The sequence below is a fragment of the Lagopus muta genome, chromosome 6, assembly GCF_023343835.1.
Source record: "Lagopus muta isolate bLagMut1 chromosome 6, bLagMut1 primary, whole genome shotgun sequence".
NCBI lineage: Eukaryota > Metazoa > Chordata > Aves > Galliformes > Phasianidae > Lagopus > Lagopus muta.
Window position 1 is genome coordinate 48,349,545 of NC_064438.1, and position 19,693 is coordinate 48,369,237.

The 19,693-nt window shown below is 42.6% G+C and overlaps 1 protein-coding gene across 1 annotated transcript; it reads right to left on the reverse strand.

Annotated features, from left to right (window-relative positions):
• Positions 1-31: 31 nt before the first annotated feature.
• DEGS2 (delta 4-desaturase, sphingolipid 2) lies at positions 32-19,537 on the reverse strand. Its single transcript, XM_048948052.1, has 3 exons — positions 19,203-19,537; positions 9,147-9,889; positions 32-4,185 (listed from the first exon to the last, which is right to left on the reverse strand). The coding sequence occupies exons 1-3, from the start codon at positions 19,282-19,284 to the stop codon at positions 4,042-4,044; spliced, it is 969 nt and encodes a 322-aa protein (XP_048804009.1). The 5' UTR covers positions 19,285-19,537; the 3' UTR covers positions 32-4,041.
• Positions 19,538-19,693: the final 156 nt, after the last annotated feature.

Sequence of the window (19,693 nt, forward strand, 5' to 3'; positions counted from 1 at the left end):
ATGAAGACTCACCTGGGGAGTGCTGAAATCAGTGGAGGGTGGCAGTTTATGGCTGCCTCAGGCCATCACTAAGTGTCCTGCTCTATCTCCTCAGTAAAAACAAGACCCACGCATCCCACCACTCGTGCCTGTTTGAGCTTTTGGGAGGAGAGGGGGGTCATTCAGAGCAAGGCTGCTGAAGGCATTAGGGCAGCTTGGCCACAGCAAAGCAGAAATCCCACATGCTGTGCTGCTGAACTAGAGGCTTATGGGAGTCACTCATTAATATTTCACATTTCCATCTGTTAACTCTGTGCAGGCTTTGCTGACCTTTATTTTGTGGAAGCTGAGGTCTCAGAAATGAGTATGGGATGCTGCATCAGCATGGCTGAGCACTTCATCACACACTTGCTCTTACCTATCAAGTCACGTGTTCTTTTCTTTGCTACCATTCTTTCCATCAGTGCAATCTTGAGAATTTCTGCTCGACTTGATTTGGTGTGAAATTTACAAGGCAGCAGATATCATACAATCTCCTGGACAGCTTTGTGTAAAAGACACAAAGTGATGGGAGTTCAGCTGTGGAAATCAGTGTTTCCCAAGCTCCCCCACCTTGCTTTGGGCCTTCCTGATGGCTTCATGTTGTAAACCAGGTCCAGGGGGGCTGTTGCAGAGCCCCAGGGGCCATGGTCGTTCCTCAGCCCTCAGGCAGGGACCAGGAGGATGCTGTGGGGCCCTGCTGGAGCAGGGCTTGGGCCAGGGCTCCCTTCTCACCCAATTCCATGATCCTGTGTGACTGCCTTCAAGCAGCAAGATGCCCAGGAGGGCAGAGGTGGGGCAGGCTCGCTGGTTACTTATAAACTTTTATGTGCTTTGGCTTGGAGAGCTTGCAGTTGTCCTTCAGCAATCTTCAAAGCCACCCCATCTGTCTTCTAGAAAACTTTTTTTTTTTCCAGTTACATTGTAAACCTAAATACTAGATAAATCAGGGAAATTTAATCTTAATTGAAGGGTAATCTGCAGTCCAAGCCTGACATCTGCTAGCTGTTCAGTGCTGGCTTCCCACCTGGCTAGAGAAAGATAGACAGCAGGATAAGATGTTCATGTGGGAACTAAAGCAGAAAAGCATGGATGTGAAACACAACACTACAGCTCCAAGACCAGGAGAAAAAGAGCCTTTCTGGGAGGAAGAACTCAGCAAAACATCACTAAAGTTTATTATAGTCTACTGTATAAATATACAGTAGCTCATATGTTTCTTAATTATAAAACCATTTCATGGAATAATTAAAAGACCTCTAAAATCATTTAGTCCAACCATCAACCCACCCAACCATGCCCACCAACAATACACCTCAGTGCCACACCTCCACACTTCTTGTACATCTGCAGGGACAGTGACCCCCCAACCTCCCAGGGCAGCCTGTGCCAATGCAGTACTGCTCTTTGTGAGAAGAAACTTTTCCTAATACTCAACTGGAACATTCCCTGGAGCAATGTAAGGCCTTTACCCCTTGTCCTATGCTATTTGATGGCATACCTGACAACAGCAAGCGCTTTTCTAAACTTCTGCCTCACAGATAGTCACAGCCATTCTGTGAAAGTCTCTGTTAATCTTTCTTAAGCTTGACAAAGTTGGGCCCTAGCTCAGTTCATGTTTTACCTTGGAATGTGGCACTACACCTACAGTCAGCGATAACCACACTGTCACCCAGGTTGAGTACAGCCTGGATACAACGTGGTCCTATGGTCACACCTCCTGTCATTAAGACAATCAACTGAAGTTTGTTCAGGGCCATTTAATGGGAGCAGAGTCCCAAGGTGCACAGAATGGACGGGGGGCTTAGCTGGTAGAAGCAATAACACCTGGTCCCATCTCCAGGTGCTTTACTCAGCACTATAAATCCATCCCAGATCACTGAAGTTCTGAGGCTACCTGTCAGGTGTTAAGGGTAGAGAACAGCTGTGATCAACCTCACCAAGAGACTAGTGACCCTCTTAAACTGGTACTTTGCTACTTGAGAACACAGCAGATATCAGGACTTCCAGCACCTTCAAGTCCCTCTGCAGAATGGGAGGACTGTGACAAAGCAGCATGGGAACACAGCTGCTGTGCAGGTGAGACACAGTCAACAACTTTTATTACCTTCAGTTTATAGTGTAGCTTCTGTATCAGGCTTGACTATTAACATGGATCAAGTAGGTTAATGATACTGTAGAGCAGCTAAGGGAGCTAGAGAAAAGTCATTCTCTACAGAGGAATAACACAGAATGAGGAACACAATAATCTTTAATATTCTTCTTATGTTTGCTTACTAAATTGGCTGAGAGTTGTGAAACAGCTTGCTAAGGACACTGGAAGTTGAATATCTGATCATGAAGTGCCAGCAGGACTGAGACAAACTGCCAAAAAGTCATACCAATATGACTCACTGGATGCAGTGCTGTAGGAGATAAGAACGAAACTGTGTTTATTGAGGGAATCAGGCATCCCAGGTCCAGTAATGGTCTTTAAGAGCTCAACATATAGGGAATTATTATTCCACGTTTGTAACATACGTGGATTTCTAGAAGAAAACAAAAAGTCAAAACCACTGGAGGGATTAAACTCTCAGTTTTTAAGAGAACCTTTGTAGATCTGTTCTCTTTTGTCCACTTAGTAAGGACAGATATAAGCGGTCAGCTTTCCAGAGTTGTTAGATGACATATCAGCTCCTAACTCCCAAGAAATTTTTCAGTATTTTCTGCATGGAGAAAGGTATGGTGACTAAGGTTTTTTTTTGATGAAATACTGTTATTGAGGGTATCCAGAAGCTGGTGGTTGGAGAAGAGAGGCAGGAAGATGGAATTATTCCAAGGGCTAGAAATGGCAGATCTAGGTCAATGTCAATAGTGCAATATACTGCATGCAGGGAGAGAAACAATACCAGCACCATGTCCCATTTATATCCCCTTATCACCATTAGGGATGGTTTTTATAGCTGGAATATCACATGCTTCCTGATTGCTGAGTCAGTTCCCATTGAATCACAGAAAAAGTTAGAACTGTACTGAAAGTGATTAGGAACAAATGTCACCATAACATCTCCAATGTCTTCAGTGATAGCGACTCCTATTCACAGAAATAGGTACAATACGCAGAAGACCATGATAGATGATCAGGAATAGTAAAAGCCCTTATAAGGAGCAATTTAAACTAGAGCCCTTCCACTCCCAGAGGGGCTTCTAGTAGTGAAAGGTATGAGGAAATACGAAATTCTGAGTACTGTTGAAAGGATGAGTGGAAAAGGATTAGCCATTTCTCACAACACGAGCTGCAGTATGCCACATTGCTGGTCAGTGAGCTGAAGATTAAAGAAAGAAAGGGTTTTTCCACATCTCAATTCAACTCTGTCAATAAGTTACACTGAACATCAAATGCTAAGAATAGAGATGGCTCAGAAAAGGTTTAGGAAAAGCCCTGAAATAGAGGTCAAACAGCAGCTAATAAAATATTGATTCACATATAAAAAAAAAAAGCCAAAACACATGTATTCCATTTCACATACAAAATCACTGCAAGCAGCTATTGTCAGGCACAAGATATTTAGGCAATGCTTTGAGTTGAGGGCACCCTTGTGCTCTCTAGAAAGTATCATTTGCTACTGCATGCCAGTCATCCCTGCTTCCACAGTCTGATGCATGCAAAGCATCTACATCTAGCTTGGCATGAAGAGAAACCAGTCCTAACCTAAACACAAGCACGCCTATTCATGGACCAAATATTCTTCATTGCAGACCAGGCCAAAACTCCAAATTGGACGCACATGTCCCAGGAAGTTAATTCTAAGTCTAGACCAAGATTCATGCGAGTGTAGCTTGCTCTCATCTAGTTTTTTAAGGTTACATAAAATATCCCTTATTAAATAGTATCAGTATTTTAAATAGTGCAGACACTCATCCTCTTCGTCCCAAGAGCGCGTAGCCATGCTGCATCAAGCACATGCAAAGCATCCTTCTTCTGCAGAGCACTCAAACCATTCAAACAAACAAAATGCTACTGCAGCAGCTGGAGCTGCTCTGTTAGCTTTCTTTTGCCAGTTTGCATTTTCTCTTAACCCTTGAGTAAGGACCAATACTGTCATCAAATACAAAGTCCCACAGGACTCTAATCCAGGACTGGTGGTAGGGGAGGTTGTCATAGTATTCTGCAGCAATCTTCTTCACCTGGAAGAACAAAAGAGAGAATGAGCTATTTAGCTGCATGGTGTCAAGAGCACTTTGGTCTTATTTTTTAGATAAAATAGCACTGCCATAAACTGAAGTTACTTGTTGCTTGTGAGGTTTCTGAAGCTCAGTCGAACGAGATAGACTTAAGAACATTTAGATACTTAGCAGATTTATTACACAAGTTTTGCCTGACAGTGTTAGGATTTAACGGATGATGGATCTCTGCCTTCAGTCAGAACCAAATCTCTCTCACTTGGGAGGTGGAGGATTTCCATAACAAGATGACTAATCCACCTCATAAACTGCCAGAACTCCAACACGCTGTATTTAAAGTGATGTTTGTAACTTGTAATACTTGTTTGCAGAGAGTTCCGGGTAGGGGAGAAACAGCAATTGAGAAAATGCTGAAGACACAGCCTGGGCTGTGCTTCCTAGTCTTTCCTCCATTCCGCTCCCCTGATACAAATCTGACTTCCTTCTCCAGGCAGAGGAGATCCCGGCGTTGTGTCTCCTCCTCTGTCCATTGCAAGAAATGCCTCAAGGTTCGTCAGTAGATTTATCAGTCTGACACAATTTTATTCCTGTTACAAATCTCCAAGTTTTACAACTGCTGCCATCACAGAAGCACTGTGTGCTGTTGGGATGTTTGTAGGATGAGGAGGTTTCATGCCTGACAGTCTCAAAGGGCTGTGAGAATTCCTGAGTTGTCAGTGTTCCAGCCAAATGCTCTGCTTTTTTGAAACACATTTAGGAGAGCAGCTGGTACTGCACATTTCACAAAAAACTAGCTGGGCATTGTTTTATTAAAACTCCACCTCCTAGACAAACAAGGCTCTGTACCAGAGCAGCTGGGCAGCATGACTTGTCCTTTTAAAAACACTGCAGAATCTAAAAGCCAGTTGTGAGGAAGACAGTGAAGACCTTCAGTGAAACTCTGATGTTGTGCAGAAATTGCCGACTGGGAGGCTACATGAAGGATACAAGAAGGATAATGTCCAGGCACTGGGTAACATCTCTGGAAAAGCAGATTTAGATCCCTGCTCAGCTCCTGTGACCACAGTCAGAAATAATTTAACGTGAGTAAGTGAAACAGATGATGAGGAAGGACTGTTTGGACAGTGTGCTCCCTGGGTGAGTGAATGTCACTGCTGAGGCCAAGTGATGGAGGAGTTGCTTCCTCACTAAGCATGTCGATTTAGCACTTCCCTGCAGGGTCTGGTGGCATCTCATTTTGAATAAAACCTTAGTGTGGAAACCATAGGAGATGGCCAAGGTCTTGCTCTGGAGCAGGTTACCCTGGATCGTCTTGGGGCAGTGGCTTTTTGCTCCTGCTTGCCTTTGTGCTCAGCAGCATTTGGTGCAGGATGGCTGGCAGGATGTGCACCTTCTGCAAGTTCTCTGCACTCCAGGCAAGAAAACTGCACAGGTGTATACAGGTTATACAAGTGTATACAAATCAGGGAGAGAAGAGAAACCATTATAAAATGTTTCTGACAAAATAATGGTGTGGTGGGAAAGTTTAGTGAATACAATTAGAGAGGTGACATCTTGAAGGATTTTCTAATGGAAAGGATGTGGAAGTCTGTTTGGTGCCTCTTTCCATTTTGCCATCGCATGGGAGAGAAAAAACAAGTGAACAAATTTATCTTCTCCCATGGTTATACACAAAAACAGCCTATTGCTATTTGTCTCAGAATCCCTGTGTGCAAAACAAAATGGCCTCCTCTTTACTGTCCACACAGCTGGTCAGGATTTCTTTTTTTAAATGTGCTGATTCCTTTTTAAGTATGATGTTAATATACATCTGTTAAGTGTACTTCAGACTGGAAAAGTCATCCTCCACATTCCATTCTGGTTGCAGAACAAAACCTGTGGATGGCATTTTTTACAGGTAGCAATTTTTGCAAACAGTTTTACCAACATCTCAGAAAGAACTGTATTGTAACGCAGTATTTCTTGATCCTGCCCTTGGCTCCCTCATTCCAAGCTCTCCATATTGCGTTGGAAAGGGTCCATTTGCTTCAGTTCCTCCCTCCCTCCTTACAGATCTCAACTTGGAAGCGTTCGATAGTTTTTGAATGGAAATTACGAAAGGATAACCCAAGATTAAATTCTGTAATAAGCTTAACAAGTGCCATGCGTGTAGTATATGGATGCTTTTCTTCAATTAGATCAAGATAGTAGATAATAAATCACATCTTTTGGGTTCAAATTTTGCTTCTTGTCACCCATCCTACTCCACAGTAGCAGATACTGTCTAGTGGCATTACAATACAGGTGCTAGAGACTTTCTCCTGGGGCAAAACAGAAGCTAGAGGCCCCTGTGACAAGATGAAAAATTAGGTGTAGAATGCTAGAAAGCAAAGTACAAAAGTTCCTTCTGTACTCTTGACTGTAGGGGAAGGAGGAAGAACTCAAGCTAGCCTTCCTGGCCATCACAGGGTTAAGGAAATCTGCAATTCAAATGAAGTACATCTACCGTGTTTCCCAGTCTTGTCTATCTAATAAAATCTCGTTTCATGCCATGTCTTTCACAAGCTTAATGAATAACTAGTTTGCCTCTGGTAATGTTACAGTTTTTACTGCAGCTTGTAGGGAGAGCACCAAGTTCCTCCTTATTCTGTGTTCCCTCTCATCAAAAGTATATTCAATTCTTCAGATAATGAAGAATCAATCTTCTTATTCCTTTGGTAAGTAACACAATATTTTGTTGTTTTAAAGCTTCACTGAAAGGCTAACCTAGTCATAAGTCTATGGCTATAGCTTTTAGAGCAAGTCCTTCATTATAATGTTAAATTATAATGTTACAATTCATTATAATGTTAAAATCTCTCTTGTGTAATCTCTCATTATACCAGTGGGACAAGTTCTTACTGTGCACTCATGTCACTCATTTGCAATCTCTGTAAGCTTATGGCACAGTTTAATTCTTCCTCTTTCAAATGTGCCGCAGTCGTAGGGTAAAGGTCTTTCCAGTGGCAAACATATTACTCAGAAAGCACATACTGGATGAAACACCCGTAATAAAGGACAAAATTTACTCTTCTGATAAGCAAATGGAAGACTCAGTTAGTTTCCAAACTTAATATTTTCTGATCTGAATTCTCTTCTCCATTCACTCATGCAAGAACAAAGAAAGGACCTTTTTCCCAACTGAAATTTGCCAATATTTGAAACTAAATACAGTTAAACTATTAAAAGTTTGAGTGCTAAAGAGACAACAGAGTTACTGAGTGAAGAATCTGCTGGGCAGGTAAACAGGAGAAAGAAAGGGAGGTTTCTACCCCTATTTGTCATTAAGTTCAAACATTACAGCTGTCCAGAGAGCCTGTACCCTCCCCTTCCAAAGAACTTTTCGTCTCAATTTGCAGAGAAGAACAGCCGACTTGTTTCAAGGAAGACACTATTTTCTGCAGTAGCTGTTTTTGCAAAGAAGTTCCACCTCGTAGTAGATTTTTCACTTGTTCATTTGCCAGTGACTTAATATTTTCCATGTTGTTCTATCACGTAACAGTGAATGACAAACCTGGTACCTCCTCTACCAGCAGGGCAAGTCTCAGGTGCCCTAAAGCTAGAAACAGATGAAGACAAGTTCATAAAATTAAGCTTATAACTCTATCCTCTTTACAGAGGAGTGCAGACACTTCCATCTGCTCACTGCCTTGAGGAGTCAGGCTAAACTATTTGTGATGTGGGTGGGGAAAAGCTTTTCAGGTTTCATTCAGATCTGGAGCAACAATCCAAGCAAGTTCAATTTGTCACTTGCCTCCTTTGTCTGAGATAAGAGAGCTAACCTCCTGCTTTTGTATTTACATTTCAGTAAGCTAAGTATCTAAGCCTATCTAACAAGTTTGAACATTTCAAGCTAAAGCTAAGCCCACTTTCTAGCTGAGATAGAAGAGGAAGAGGAGTTGGAGAACTTCACATGTGAATGCTGAAACCCATCAAGAACAGTCAACTTCTTCAGGAGAGAGCTCCAGCAGTAGGGGGGGAGAGGGGAAGAACTAAAAATAAAGAAATAAATAAATATCTATATACACACTCATTTGGTATACGTGCTTTCTGTGCTCTTCTATCTTGTTTGAAACCTCCTCTCAATGTTTTTGTGATTAAGAAAATGGGTTATTGATGAATCAGTGTTAGGACTAGACAGTCTTAGTGGTCTTTTCCAACCCTTATGATTCTATGACTCTAACATCAATTCATAAAATGGGGTTCCCAAATTTAATTTTCCTGGATACACCATCATAGAAGTTGAGTCATGCAGTAGTGTGGAGGTCACAGCACCATAATTTCAGCCCTGCCTCCTCCTCACAAGGAAGTTCCAGCAATAGCTTCCAACAGACAGTGTTTCCTCCCAACCATGCCAGAGGATTTAGGTGTAGGAGTAATGCACTGTAGTCACATCCTTTTGGCACTGTGAGCACAGCTGCTGAGGAAATCTCGTATCAAAATCCAGAAGAGCAACTACACAGCTGGCAGTGGATTCAAAACCATTCCTAGACACCTGGGCTTTGAAAGTTTGATTCCCACAACTGATAAAATGTAAACAAAAAAAGATTTGATTTTAGAAGAGTAAAGCCACAACATTTTCCCAATGACAGGCCAGGCAGCCTCAGTTTCAGTGGGTGGGGCAGCAGAGCTAAAACAAGTCACGGAGAGCAGGAATTTATGTTCTACTGCTATTTGTAGCAAGTTAGAACATGCTGCAGTACTTATGTCATCTCAAAAAACAGAAAGATTTTTGTTTGATCTTAATTAAGCAATATATTTAATATATAGATTGACCATTAGACAAGTTTCAAGTAGTGGTTTCCTCCTGTCAGTCCTTTACACTTTGACGAGTCAAAAACAGATAGAAGAGGGAAGTAGAGAAATTCAGACTATTGCTAAAGAATCACATAATGTAAAAAAACAAAACAAAACTACCAGTTCACTTGAGATTATGATGTACTTACCATTGGCAACTTGCTTCCAGGAATACTGGGGAAATCATGGTGCTCCATGTGATAGCCTACATTAAAGGTGAGCCAGTTCAGAGGTCCATAATAAGAGTACGTCTCATATCCTTTTAAGAACATGTAGTGTTCTGCTATGAAGTGCCCAGATATGGGATGTAAGCCCATGCAAAGAATTGAACCTGCTATTAAGTAAATAATAGGTTTGAGTCCCCAAAGGTAGAAAATAATAAAATCCACAGAAAATTGCGCAAGGGCATTAAAAATTTCCATCTGTGTAATTGCTTTGGGGTTCACATACAGTGGTCTCAGACTGTAGAATAGAGGTTGGAGAAAGAGCCAAAGCAGTTTCCGAAGCGGTGTGCAGAAGAACCAGCCTTCAAAATCCGTGGGAATGTCCACATCCAGGCTGTCCCCACCAAGGTACCGATGGTGGTCTATGTGGTATTTCTTGAAGGAAGCAGAGTAAGGGACACCAACCGGCAAGTTGGCAAAGACTGCAAACCATCGGTTCCACTTGGCCTGCTTGTTCCCAAAGGCGACATTGTGTGAAATATCATGGATGGCTAGGGTCAATGAATGGTTGATGCAACCCCCAAAAGCATAAGCCCAGAAGAAAATCCATTTCCAAGACAAGTCTTTCACCAGATAGCATGCTAGCAACTGCGTGAAAACCATTCCAGATACAATCCATTTCAAATGTGGATCTGGTCCCATCAGAGCCTTGATCCTTGGATATTTTGCTAAAGGGAAAAAATGCAAAGAAAATCTCATTGACTCACAAAAAGGTAAACATGACCACTGCTGGTGCTCTTTATTTTTTAATCATCTTATTTTTGAGGCCCTAGTCTTATGAAATGGAAATTTCAAAGCCACTACCAAAAAGGCTTCACCAACGTATGGGCTTTGTTCCCATTTCTAGCACTGTGTCCAATATACATGTGTGTGCATATGATGACTTCTATGGTCAACATGTGGCCCCATTTATCTTCACAAGGATGAGTATTAATACACCAGTGACCATCAGATTTAAGACATTTTTTCACTTCCCTTTCTTTTTGCTTAGTCCAGATACTATTTTCAACAGGAAAGAAATACCTTTGCCTTCCTTGTAATCCCTTCCATTCTTTGGTTTGAGACATACCAGCAGAGGAAGACCATGCAACAGGCTCGCCTGGTTTTACTGTGTGGTTATATGACAACTGCAGCACTAAGAAAAAAGCAAGTATTTGAGTGTTTGCCAGTGCTTACAACATGCACATGTCTTTACAAGTACTAACATCGCTAGAAAGTAAATAATATTATTGGGAATCTGTAAGATACGTAACTTGTTGTTCCCATTCTGCTGAGAGCCTGTCCTCAAGCCAATGAGCCTGTTCTCAAGTCAAATCCCAGAAGTAGGCAGGAAACTCAGGCAATCCCACAACAGCTTTTCACAGTATAGAATCACAGAATCACAAAATCACAGAACGGTCAGGGTTGGAAGGGACATCAAGGATCATGAATTTCCAACCCCCTTTGCACATGCAGGGCCACCAACTCCCCATTTAATACCAGACCAGGCTGCCCAGGGCCCCATCCAATCTGGCCTTGAACACCTCCAGGGACGGGGCATCCACAACCTCTCTGGGCAGCCTGTTCCAGCACCTCACCACTCTCTCTGTAAAGAATTTCCCCCTGACATCCAACCTAAATCTGCCCTCCTTCAACTTAAAACCCTTTCCCCTCATCCTGCAGTTATCAACACTTTCAAAGAGTTGATTCCCCTCCCCTCTGTAGGCTCCCTTTAGGTATTGAAATGAGGTCACCCCGCAGCCCTCTTTTCTCCAGGTAGAACAAGCCCAGCTCCCTCAGCCTGTCTTCATAGGGGAGGTGCTCCAGTCCCCTGATAATTTTGTGGCTCTCCTCTGGACCCTCTCCAACAGCTCCCTGTCTTTTTTGTACTGTGGGCCCCACACTTGGATGCAGTACTCCAGATGGGGCCTCACAAGAGCAGAGTAGAGACAATCACCTCCCTGTCCCTGCTGGCCACCCCTCTTCTGATGGAGCCCAGGATACCATTTGCCTTCCGAGATGCAAAGGCACACTGCTGGCTCATGTTTTTTTCATCTACCAGGACCCCCAGGTCCTTCTCCACAGGGCTGCTCTCAAGGACCGCTCCTTCCAATCTCCATGGATGCCTGAGATTCCTCCGGTCCAAGTGCAAAACTCTGCACTTTGCCATGTTGAACCTCATCAGATTCACTCAGGCCCACCTTTTTAGCCTCTCAACATCCCTCTGAATGGCATCCCTTCCTTCAACTGTGTCAACCGCACCACTCAGCTTGGTGTCATCAGCAAACTTGCTGAGGGTGCACTTGATTCCATCATTGATAAAGATGTTAAAGAGCACCGCTCCCAAGACAGACCCCTGCTTATCTAGGAACTGTTCATTACTTCAGGTCTCTTCATAAATATCCCACCTCTAACTTTCAGTATTAACTCTCATGTTTGTTTTTCCAGTTTTATCCACCCACGGACCTCTCTTATTCATATTCTGCAATTCTCAGTAATTAACAGCTTTCATAAATAAGACTGTAGGACAAGTCACTCTTTATGAGTTTGAAGTTACACAGTGTGTCTCTACAAGTTTTACAGGTATAGTATGTGAAAAGAAAACTAATTTTCATCTGACTATTGCACCAATACCAATGCCATTGTTATACCATTTAAGGCTATGACAACTTGCATCTGTGCAGCTGTATATACTGCAAACAAGCACTGGAGATGATACGCTTCATGTGACCTTGCAAAGTAGTGCCAGGCACTGAGTGGAGGATTTTTATAGGAATGAACCTTGAGATATCTGCAGTAGTTCAGAGGGATATAGCACTACTTAAGGAATCAGGTTGATGTGGTCATGCTCTGCAAATAAACATTCCAGCAATTTTCAGCCTGTTGGTCACCTGTAGCTTAGCTTGACAGAGGCCAGAGACGATGAAGATTAAGTACTGTGGATGATGATGAGAAAAGGGATATTCTCGATTCTTCCCCTTGTTCAGACAACGGGGCAAAATCTTCATTAGGACTACTCAGCAAGTGGGAAAGAACTAATATGAGTTCACATTGTTCTGAAGTCAGCCTAAGTTTTTAATAAAAACCTCTAAGTAGTCCAAGTTTTTGTAACTTTAGAAATCATACTTTTTCACACTAGAAATGCTAATATGCTGCAACTCATTCCCTGATACCTAGATAGGTACCAAATTTTAACACAGAGTGCCAGGATATCCACTTAGCTATGCTGTAGGTTTTAGTTAGAGAGCACTGAAAGTTTTGTGCCAATTTTCTGTTGCTGCAGTTAAGGAGGATTGTAGTTTATAATCTCTTATGAGAGATTCAAAGCAGCAACTTCTAACTACCAGTAGCATGGTCTGCAAGCAGTACTGCACGTGGGTTGCATTTATCACAGATAACAACTATGAAGTAGTGGTAGGGTTTAATATTAAATTCAACACATGATTAACTTCTATCCAACAGTACATTTGTGTAATAGTTAAGCCAAAACACTGTCTGTTTATCATTAATGCTGATAACCACTTCCTCGTTCTGTAAAGGTGAAGCCCTGGGGAGGCTGACAGGTGGAACTGAAAGTATTGCAGGCTGAAGCCCCACTACTGGGGTAGTCTGCAGAGAAGCTTTCACATCAGGAGTATTGTAAATGCAGAATGTTACTTGCTGCTCCAATGTTACTTGCTCCAAAACTTGAAGCAATGCTCTCTTCAGTGAGATATGTCTAAGCTTGGATGAAATGATCCTGATGACGGCAGTAATAAATAGTGCTTATGTGTGCAGATGTGGCAACTTAAGTATTATTATTTCTCATTTTTCACTCATCTTCATGCCTTGAATTTAGATGAAGGAGTTGAAGGAAGTCAAGATATAGCATTTACAATTGAATAATGGGGACAGCCTTCTGTGACAGCTGGTCTGTGCAAGCCAGGCATTAGCTGTCAGCAATCTGCACATGCCAAAAGCAACAGAATCAGATATTGGGCCTTTGTGCAGAGCTGCCCCACAAGCCTTCAAGGAATACAAAACCTGTACAGCTACACTGTAAAGATCACTTTCATTTCCTCTGCATAGTACTTTTGGAAGTAAAAAGACACTTCTTCTCCCTCTTGAGCCTGCTAGATTTTCACACTAAGATGCATCTGAGCAGAGATTTGTATCATGCTTCTCTTTTCCAAATCACTTGTTTTCCCCTTCCTGAACACTTGTCCATTACTAATATGGCTGGCTTCCATAAGGTCAGAGTCCATCCCTTTCCCAACAAGCACCGAGTCAGTGCTAAAACATGACCATAAAATGTAACTTATAGTGAGCTGTTAATTATCTGTGATCACAGCATAGAGGGAGAACAGTAATATGAGAAAAGCAAACAAGTATTCAGCCATTCTAGATAAAAGAAAAAAGAACAAAGCACACAAAGTTATGTGATCACACGGGACATGGATTCACCCTTTAGAGTACAATGGGACAAAGATGGTCCCAGCTACTCTCATGTCTCTCCAGCATAGGATCCAGCTCCAGCTTGCTGGGAAGGTCTGTTAGCTCATTCAGCAGACAGGTTATTTGCATTGTTGTAGTTTAACCAGGCAGGTGGCTGAGGACCACATAGTCATTCTCACAAAGTAGAACTCATGGGTTGAGATAAAGCTATTTACTAAGATAGAGAAAAGGAAAAGGATAATAATTATGACATATGCATACAAATATATATAACAAGTGATGCACAAGCAATTGCTCACCACCACTCAACTAATGCCTAGCTGCCCCTGAGTAACAAAAGAGAGAGAGATTAATTCCCATCCCCTTCAAAACTCATTCTGCTTGATGTTATATAACATGGAATATCCCTTTGACAGTTTAAGTCAGCTGTTCTAATTCTGTTCCCTCCCAGCTCCTTGAGCTCTTTGCCATGAATGGCCTTGACTGTACAATACTGCTTCGCAGCAACTACAAACATCGGTCTGTTATCAACATTGTTTTTCTCTTAGAACCAAGACATAGCAGACACTCTGAAGAAAACATTTCAGTCCCAGCTGAAACAAAGACATGCATGCACTACTTCCAGTTGTCCAGGAGGAGCCAACAGATTGCCACAAAGAGGGCAGGGGTACTGGTGCAGATGTACAGCAGTGCATAAACATGACTTCCCTCTCCAAAGTCAGCACGTGGTGAAAAAGAAGTGCCAGTACTTTGGTACAGCATTTAGCTGTAGATAATAATACTGCCCAGTCCAACCAGCTCCACTATCTGCATGCCATAATCTCAGAGTAACAGAAATCTCTAGGAGGGAGTTGAAAAAAAAACAGCACTTCCACTTGTGCAGCAGTATGGATGGAAGAACAGTGGCTGAGACACAGATAGACTTCAGCAAGGGCAACAGAATATCTCACTGATTTGTTAGCACAGTTTGGTAGACACCAGACCTAGACATGGGCAGGAGATGGAGCTGTTCAGAAACATAGAGGAGCAGCAGTGCCCATATCCATGAGAAGCTAGTAGTAGCAAGAGAAAGAAATTATTTTCATCTTTTATTTCAACACAGCAGGAATAGCCAAAGTTAGCACGCAACTCAGCATAACATTTTTAGAAGGTCTGTTAAAAAGAAGGTGTATGGAAAATGTTAAGTCACAGCCTGAGCTGATGATTGAGCACCTGATGAAGAGGGTAGCTGGCCCAGGAAGCACAGGTGCAAGAGATTCACCTGTGCTTTCCACATGACTGGAAGGAGGGGACCCAGGGTCTCCCTCAGCTCATTTAAGGGCGAGCCTCTGAAAAAAGAATGTCTTCTGGATGAAGGCTGCTTCCTGAGATAGAGTGCTCTATAGCTAGTGACCCTATCTCCAGTCAGGTGAGTCAACATTTTCCTCTACGTGTAATTACTGATATTCTTAATTATGCTTTTTCTAGTATCACAAATAACTTATCAGAAGTAATTTCACTGTTTCCAAGGACCAATTAAAGGGGGGAGGGGGAAAAACAGCAAATCAGCAGTTATGATGCTTCTGTCTTAGACTATGCTCTATTTCCATGAGCCTGTGGCAGATCAAATAAGATGTTGGCTCTGCCTTACACTGAGGCTGATATTTGTACCAGAAATAAGCAAGTCAGTTTGCTGATGTCACAGTATTTTTCTTTTCACTAGCTTAGCTTGTGAACGTACTTGCAAAGGGCACAGCACATCTGATGTGGTTCTGCATTCAAACCATACATGTACCAGGGCACTGGTAGGACACATGCAGAGGATGGCATTAAAAAAAAAAATCTGCTTTCTCTGTCCCCTTCAGTATGCAAACTGATAAGAAATCTTTATGACCCAGTTCATTACAAAGAGGTTTTATATTTCCATTATGCAATAGAGCCTTAACCTTCTATCACCTATGAGTTCCTAGGTGGCTTTGTGCTGCTAGGTTCAAGGTTGCTGGGTCACCCAGTGTTGTTCACCATATGCAAAGCACTGCATGGTGGTCATAACTGAAACAGTATCGGCATCATTACTACAGCAGCTATGATCTGTTTGTGCTTGTTTAGTAGTTAGTTAGAAGTTAAAGGATATAGGACAGCTAAAAGAGTGCTTTCAACTTTCTCTTACAAACTCATGCAACATAGAGGAACACTAGGAACATAGAGTATGCTGAAATCTTCAGTTGCACTTAATACATTGTCAGCAGAAGATCAGGAGAACCTGCAACACTGACTTTCTACTCATGTGATTTATATTACATATGATCCCCAAAGGGAATTGACGTGAGCACTGAGACAGCAGCTGCTCTGAATGCACTGTTTGGGGAACTTGCACATCAGTGGCAGTGCTGTGCCCACATACTGCAATATAAAGGGGAAACAGGCTCCTTGTTTCATTGCCAGAAGCATAAGCAATTCAGAGCTTTGATATATTGAGATATGTATCTTTCATGTTCTAGTAGGTACAGTTCATCAGACTTTTCTTAAGTATGCAGTTTAAATAGGCAATGTAAGAGTCAAGTGTAAGAAATACTAATCTCTAAATAAATGAGTAACTTTCCTCTTGGCTGAAAACGATGATATTTCCAAATTGCCTAAATGCAAAAATAAAACGGATTCAGGCATTTTCATTTTGAGTTTCCTCACTCTACTGCTGATAAATTAACATCTCGGTCTTCCTACAGTATTAAGTACATATGAAACACCTGCGCCATCTCCCTACCAAATAACTTGCTGAATAGCCAAATATGTAGCCATGCTTAGACATCAGATTTTAATTGGTTGCTCCTATCCTACCATGAGGAACAATGATTCAGCCCTCATCCTTGGAAGAAAACAAATGCTTCTCAAAGGATCCTGAGACAAGACATTTTTCTGATCAACCTGAAGCAATTTTATGAAGTTTGTGCTGTGGGTTGGATCAAAACAAGATCTCATTCTTTTCATTCCACAATATATTACTCATTGCTTGCATTTGGAAGACTGTTTGCAGATGAAGTGACTGCTCACTGTATGCTTATGGTGTTGCTCAGATGTTGGTAATAATTCTGATATTTTATTTTATTTTTTTTTTTTTAGGAAAAACCCACAAAACTCAATCTTCAACAGTACTGTGATCTTACATAAGCACTACATGTGCTTCAATCTAGCAGGTCCTTACCTACAATGAAGTAGACTTCTTAATTCTACTGAAAGTCCATATTCTTTTTACTTTCTACCCGGTCACTCCCTCTAATAGCACTTGCATAACTATATAGCTAGGCGAGGCAGATATAAGGCTTTCTTCCATCAGGTTAGTTTTCAGCCAGTTATTTCCCAGATACAGTTCACCACAGCAGTACACCCCAATCTCAGTTCTGGTACATGACAGAAACAGGCTTTTCACAAACAGGAGGGTGAGAAGGAAGCAATGAAATGATTCGGTTTAATTAACTTTGTCTGCATTTTTCAGTTTTATGTGAGCTTAAGATGAAGGTTGAAGTATCAGCTTGGAAAAGAGAGTTCCTTAGTATCTTAAGAAGCAGCTGATAGCTATGCAGTACAAGCTGGAGTCTTAGAGGTAGATACTACAAAGAGAAAAAGTACTACCTCTCCTTTGTGCAACATGTCAGTCTATTTGCTAGCATAATTGTAACAGTTAGGAACTGCATCCCTTGTAGATTCATCTGTTGCAACAGTCCTGCTGTAAGCTAGCTTCTAGCCAGTCCAGTTGTGGTACACAGCTGATCTGCTCGATGGATAACCATCTACCTCAGAGACAAAACCCTGGGTTATATCTGCTGGCGCTGCTGTCTAGGAATCAGTGTAACCGCTGCGACCAGAAATCTTGAAAGACTGGAACTTGAAACTCATCTTTGAATGATAAAAATATCTCTATCATCACCAACAAAGTCATAGACGCACTGGGGCTGCTAACAGTTGAACCAGGACATGAAACTCAGCTTCTCTATAGAAACATGCTGGAACACCAGGGTAAGAAAATACCACTTCTGTAAAGGGAAATTGCCTGATGAGTTTGTCAGTCTGCCTGTACTTTTTTTTCTAATAGATGATTTTTAATTTGCATTTAAATCAAGTAGCCGTACCTGAGGGAGATCAACATTTCCAAAACTTACAGCCTCAACAGAAAATAATCAAGCTTTGGTGCTTAACTACTAAATCATTAACCTACAGGGAGGAAAGTACTTCCTTTATCAGCAAAGAATGCTTCTGACCCTAAAGCAATGCTATATACAAAAATGTAAATCACATGGGTATTTCTAGGTACACATTCATATGCATGTACGATTTAAGAGAAGAGCTCCACCCAACAGACACCAGACCTTTGGTAAGGACACTAGGTACTGGGAGCTTCTGACCTTCATGCTTTGAGCAACACGGTTGCAGTGATTTATACCAATAGCATGTGGGATAGCAAGGTAATTTCAACAGCAACTTCTGGCAGCATTTCAGAACTCATGACCCTTCTGCCCTGTCAGATGCAGATTGTTCTGTCCAGCTTCTCTGGGTCTCCATTTCCCAGTGCCACAGCAGCATTAGGAGAGTGGAAGGTCAGCAAAGGGAGAGACCTATAGCACATGCTTCCTGCTCAAAGCTCACCCAGAGTTCTCATAACTACAAGAATCAGCAACGCAACAGCCAGAGGCTTTATTTTATGTAATGACATCATTTGCCTCTCTATCATTACTACAGAGAAAAACAATTATTATTTTCCCAGATATAACTTAATATGGAGCAGGATATTCTGCCATCATAACTATGCCGGAAATGTTTTTGTAATTCAGAGTAATCCTACATTAAACTGTGGGAGCGTGGAGGAGTGGAGGAGCTGCACCTGATTACCACAGCCCCAGCATCTTCCTTCATAAAAAGGAAACTTAAAAACTTCATCCTACTGATTAGGTAGAAGGAAAAACCAGGCAAAATCTCCTTTATTGATTAAGCATTGGAGCATATTTTAAGAAATATGCAACTATATTCTGTAACAGTTCTGAATTATTGCTCGTTCAGAAAATCCTAAACTTCCCAAGTCCCCAAAAGTGAAAGCTTCCCCAACCCCATGTGCTTGTATGCAATTAAATGCTACATGTACACAATAAAAATACAGGCAGTACGGCTGTGCTAGCAGCAGCGCTTCTTGCTGTTCTCCAGCGAACACCCACCACTCCCCCCATTTGTTTTACAGTTCTACTGAGGGAGGGGGAAAAAATTGCGTGTAGTAGAAGCCCCTCTGTTGAACTTGAGTAAATCGAAGTAACGCACCAAACTGAGCTGGAAGTGGAAATTGTGAAAACAGCTTAAAAGAAACTTATAAGGCTCATATAGATCACAAGCCATCGTGTAGGAGAGGTTCGTACATCATCACATAGGAGAAGAGATAAGTTGCTACAGAAAAAAACGGATTCCAATATGCCTTCTAACACGCACGCGGGCTGTCCATGCAGAAGTAGCTGCGAACCGAAGGAAGCACAGCCACAGGTGCAATACGCGCCTCGCCCAGCCCAGCCCGCAGCACTGTGAGCTGTGCGGAGCAGCTCCCCGACGTACCCAGGATCTCCTTCCTGCGCTGCGTGTGGGGCTGCTCAGTATAGACCCACTCGAAGTCCCCGCGGGTGACACGATTCCCCATGGCTCCAGCACTGTACCCCTCTCCGAGCCGCCCTCACTTATAGCCCCGCGCCTGCGGAGGGGCGGTGCCGGGTGCTCGGAGGCGGCCCGAGAGGTGCGCGGGGAGGGAGGATGGCTGCAGGGCTCGGGGGTGCAGCGGTACTGCCGCTGCCATCGCCTTCCGAGGTGCCCTCGGGGGCAGCAGTCCGTAAGCGAGCGCTTTGAGGCAAGGCGTTGGGTAAGAGGGAGTCCAGATCCTGTAAAGTTGGTGCCTCAGCCTGAAGTGGGATGCGATTTAGGGCATGCGAGCTCCTCCCAGCTTGGAGAGCGTGCAATGACATAAAGGTGACCAACGCCTGGCGCACGTCTCCTTGGTGCTTGGCGAATCTGGCGTGAGCCGCCCCAGCAGCATCCAGCCCTCGGCTGGGTCA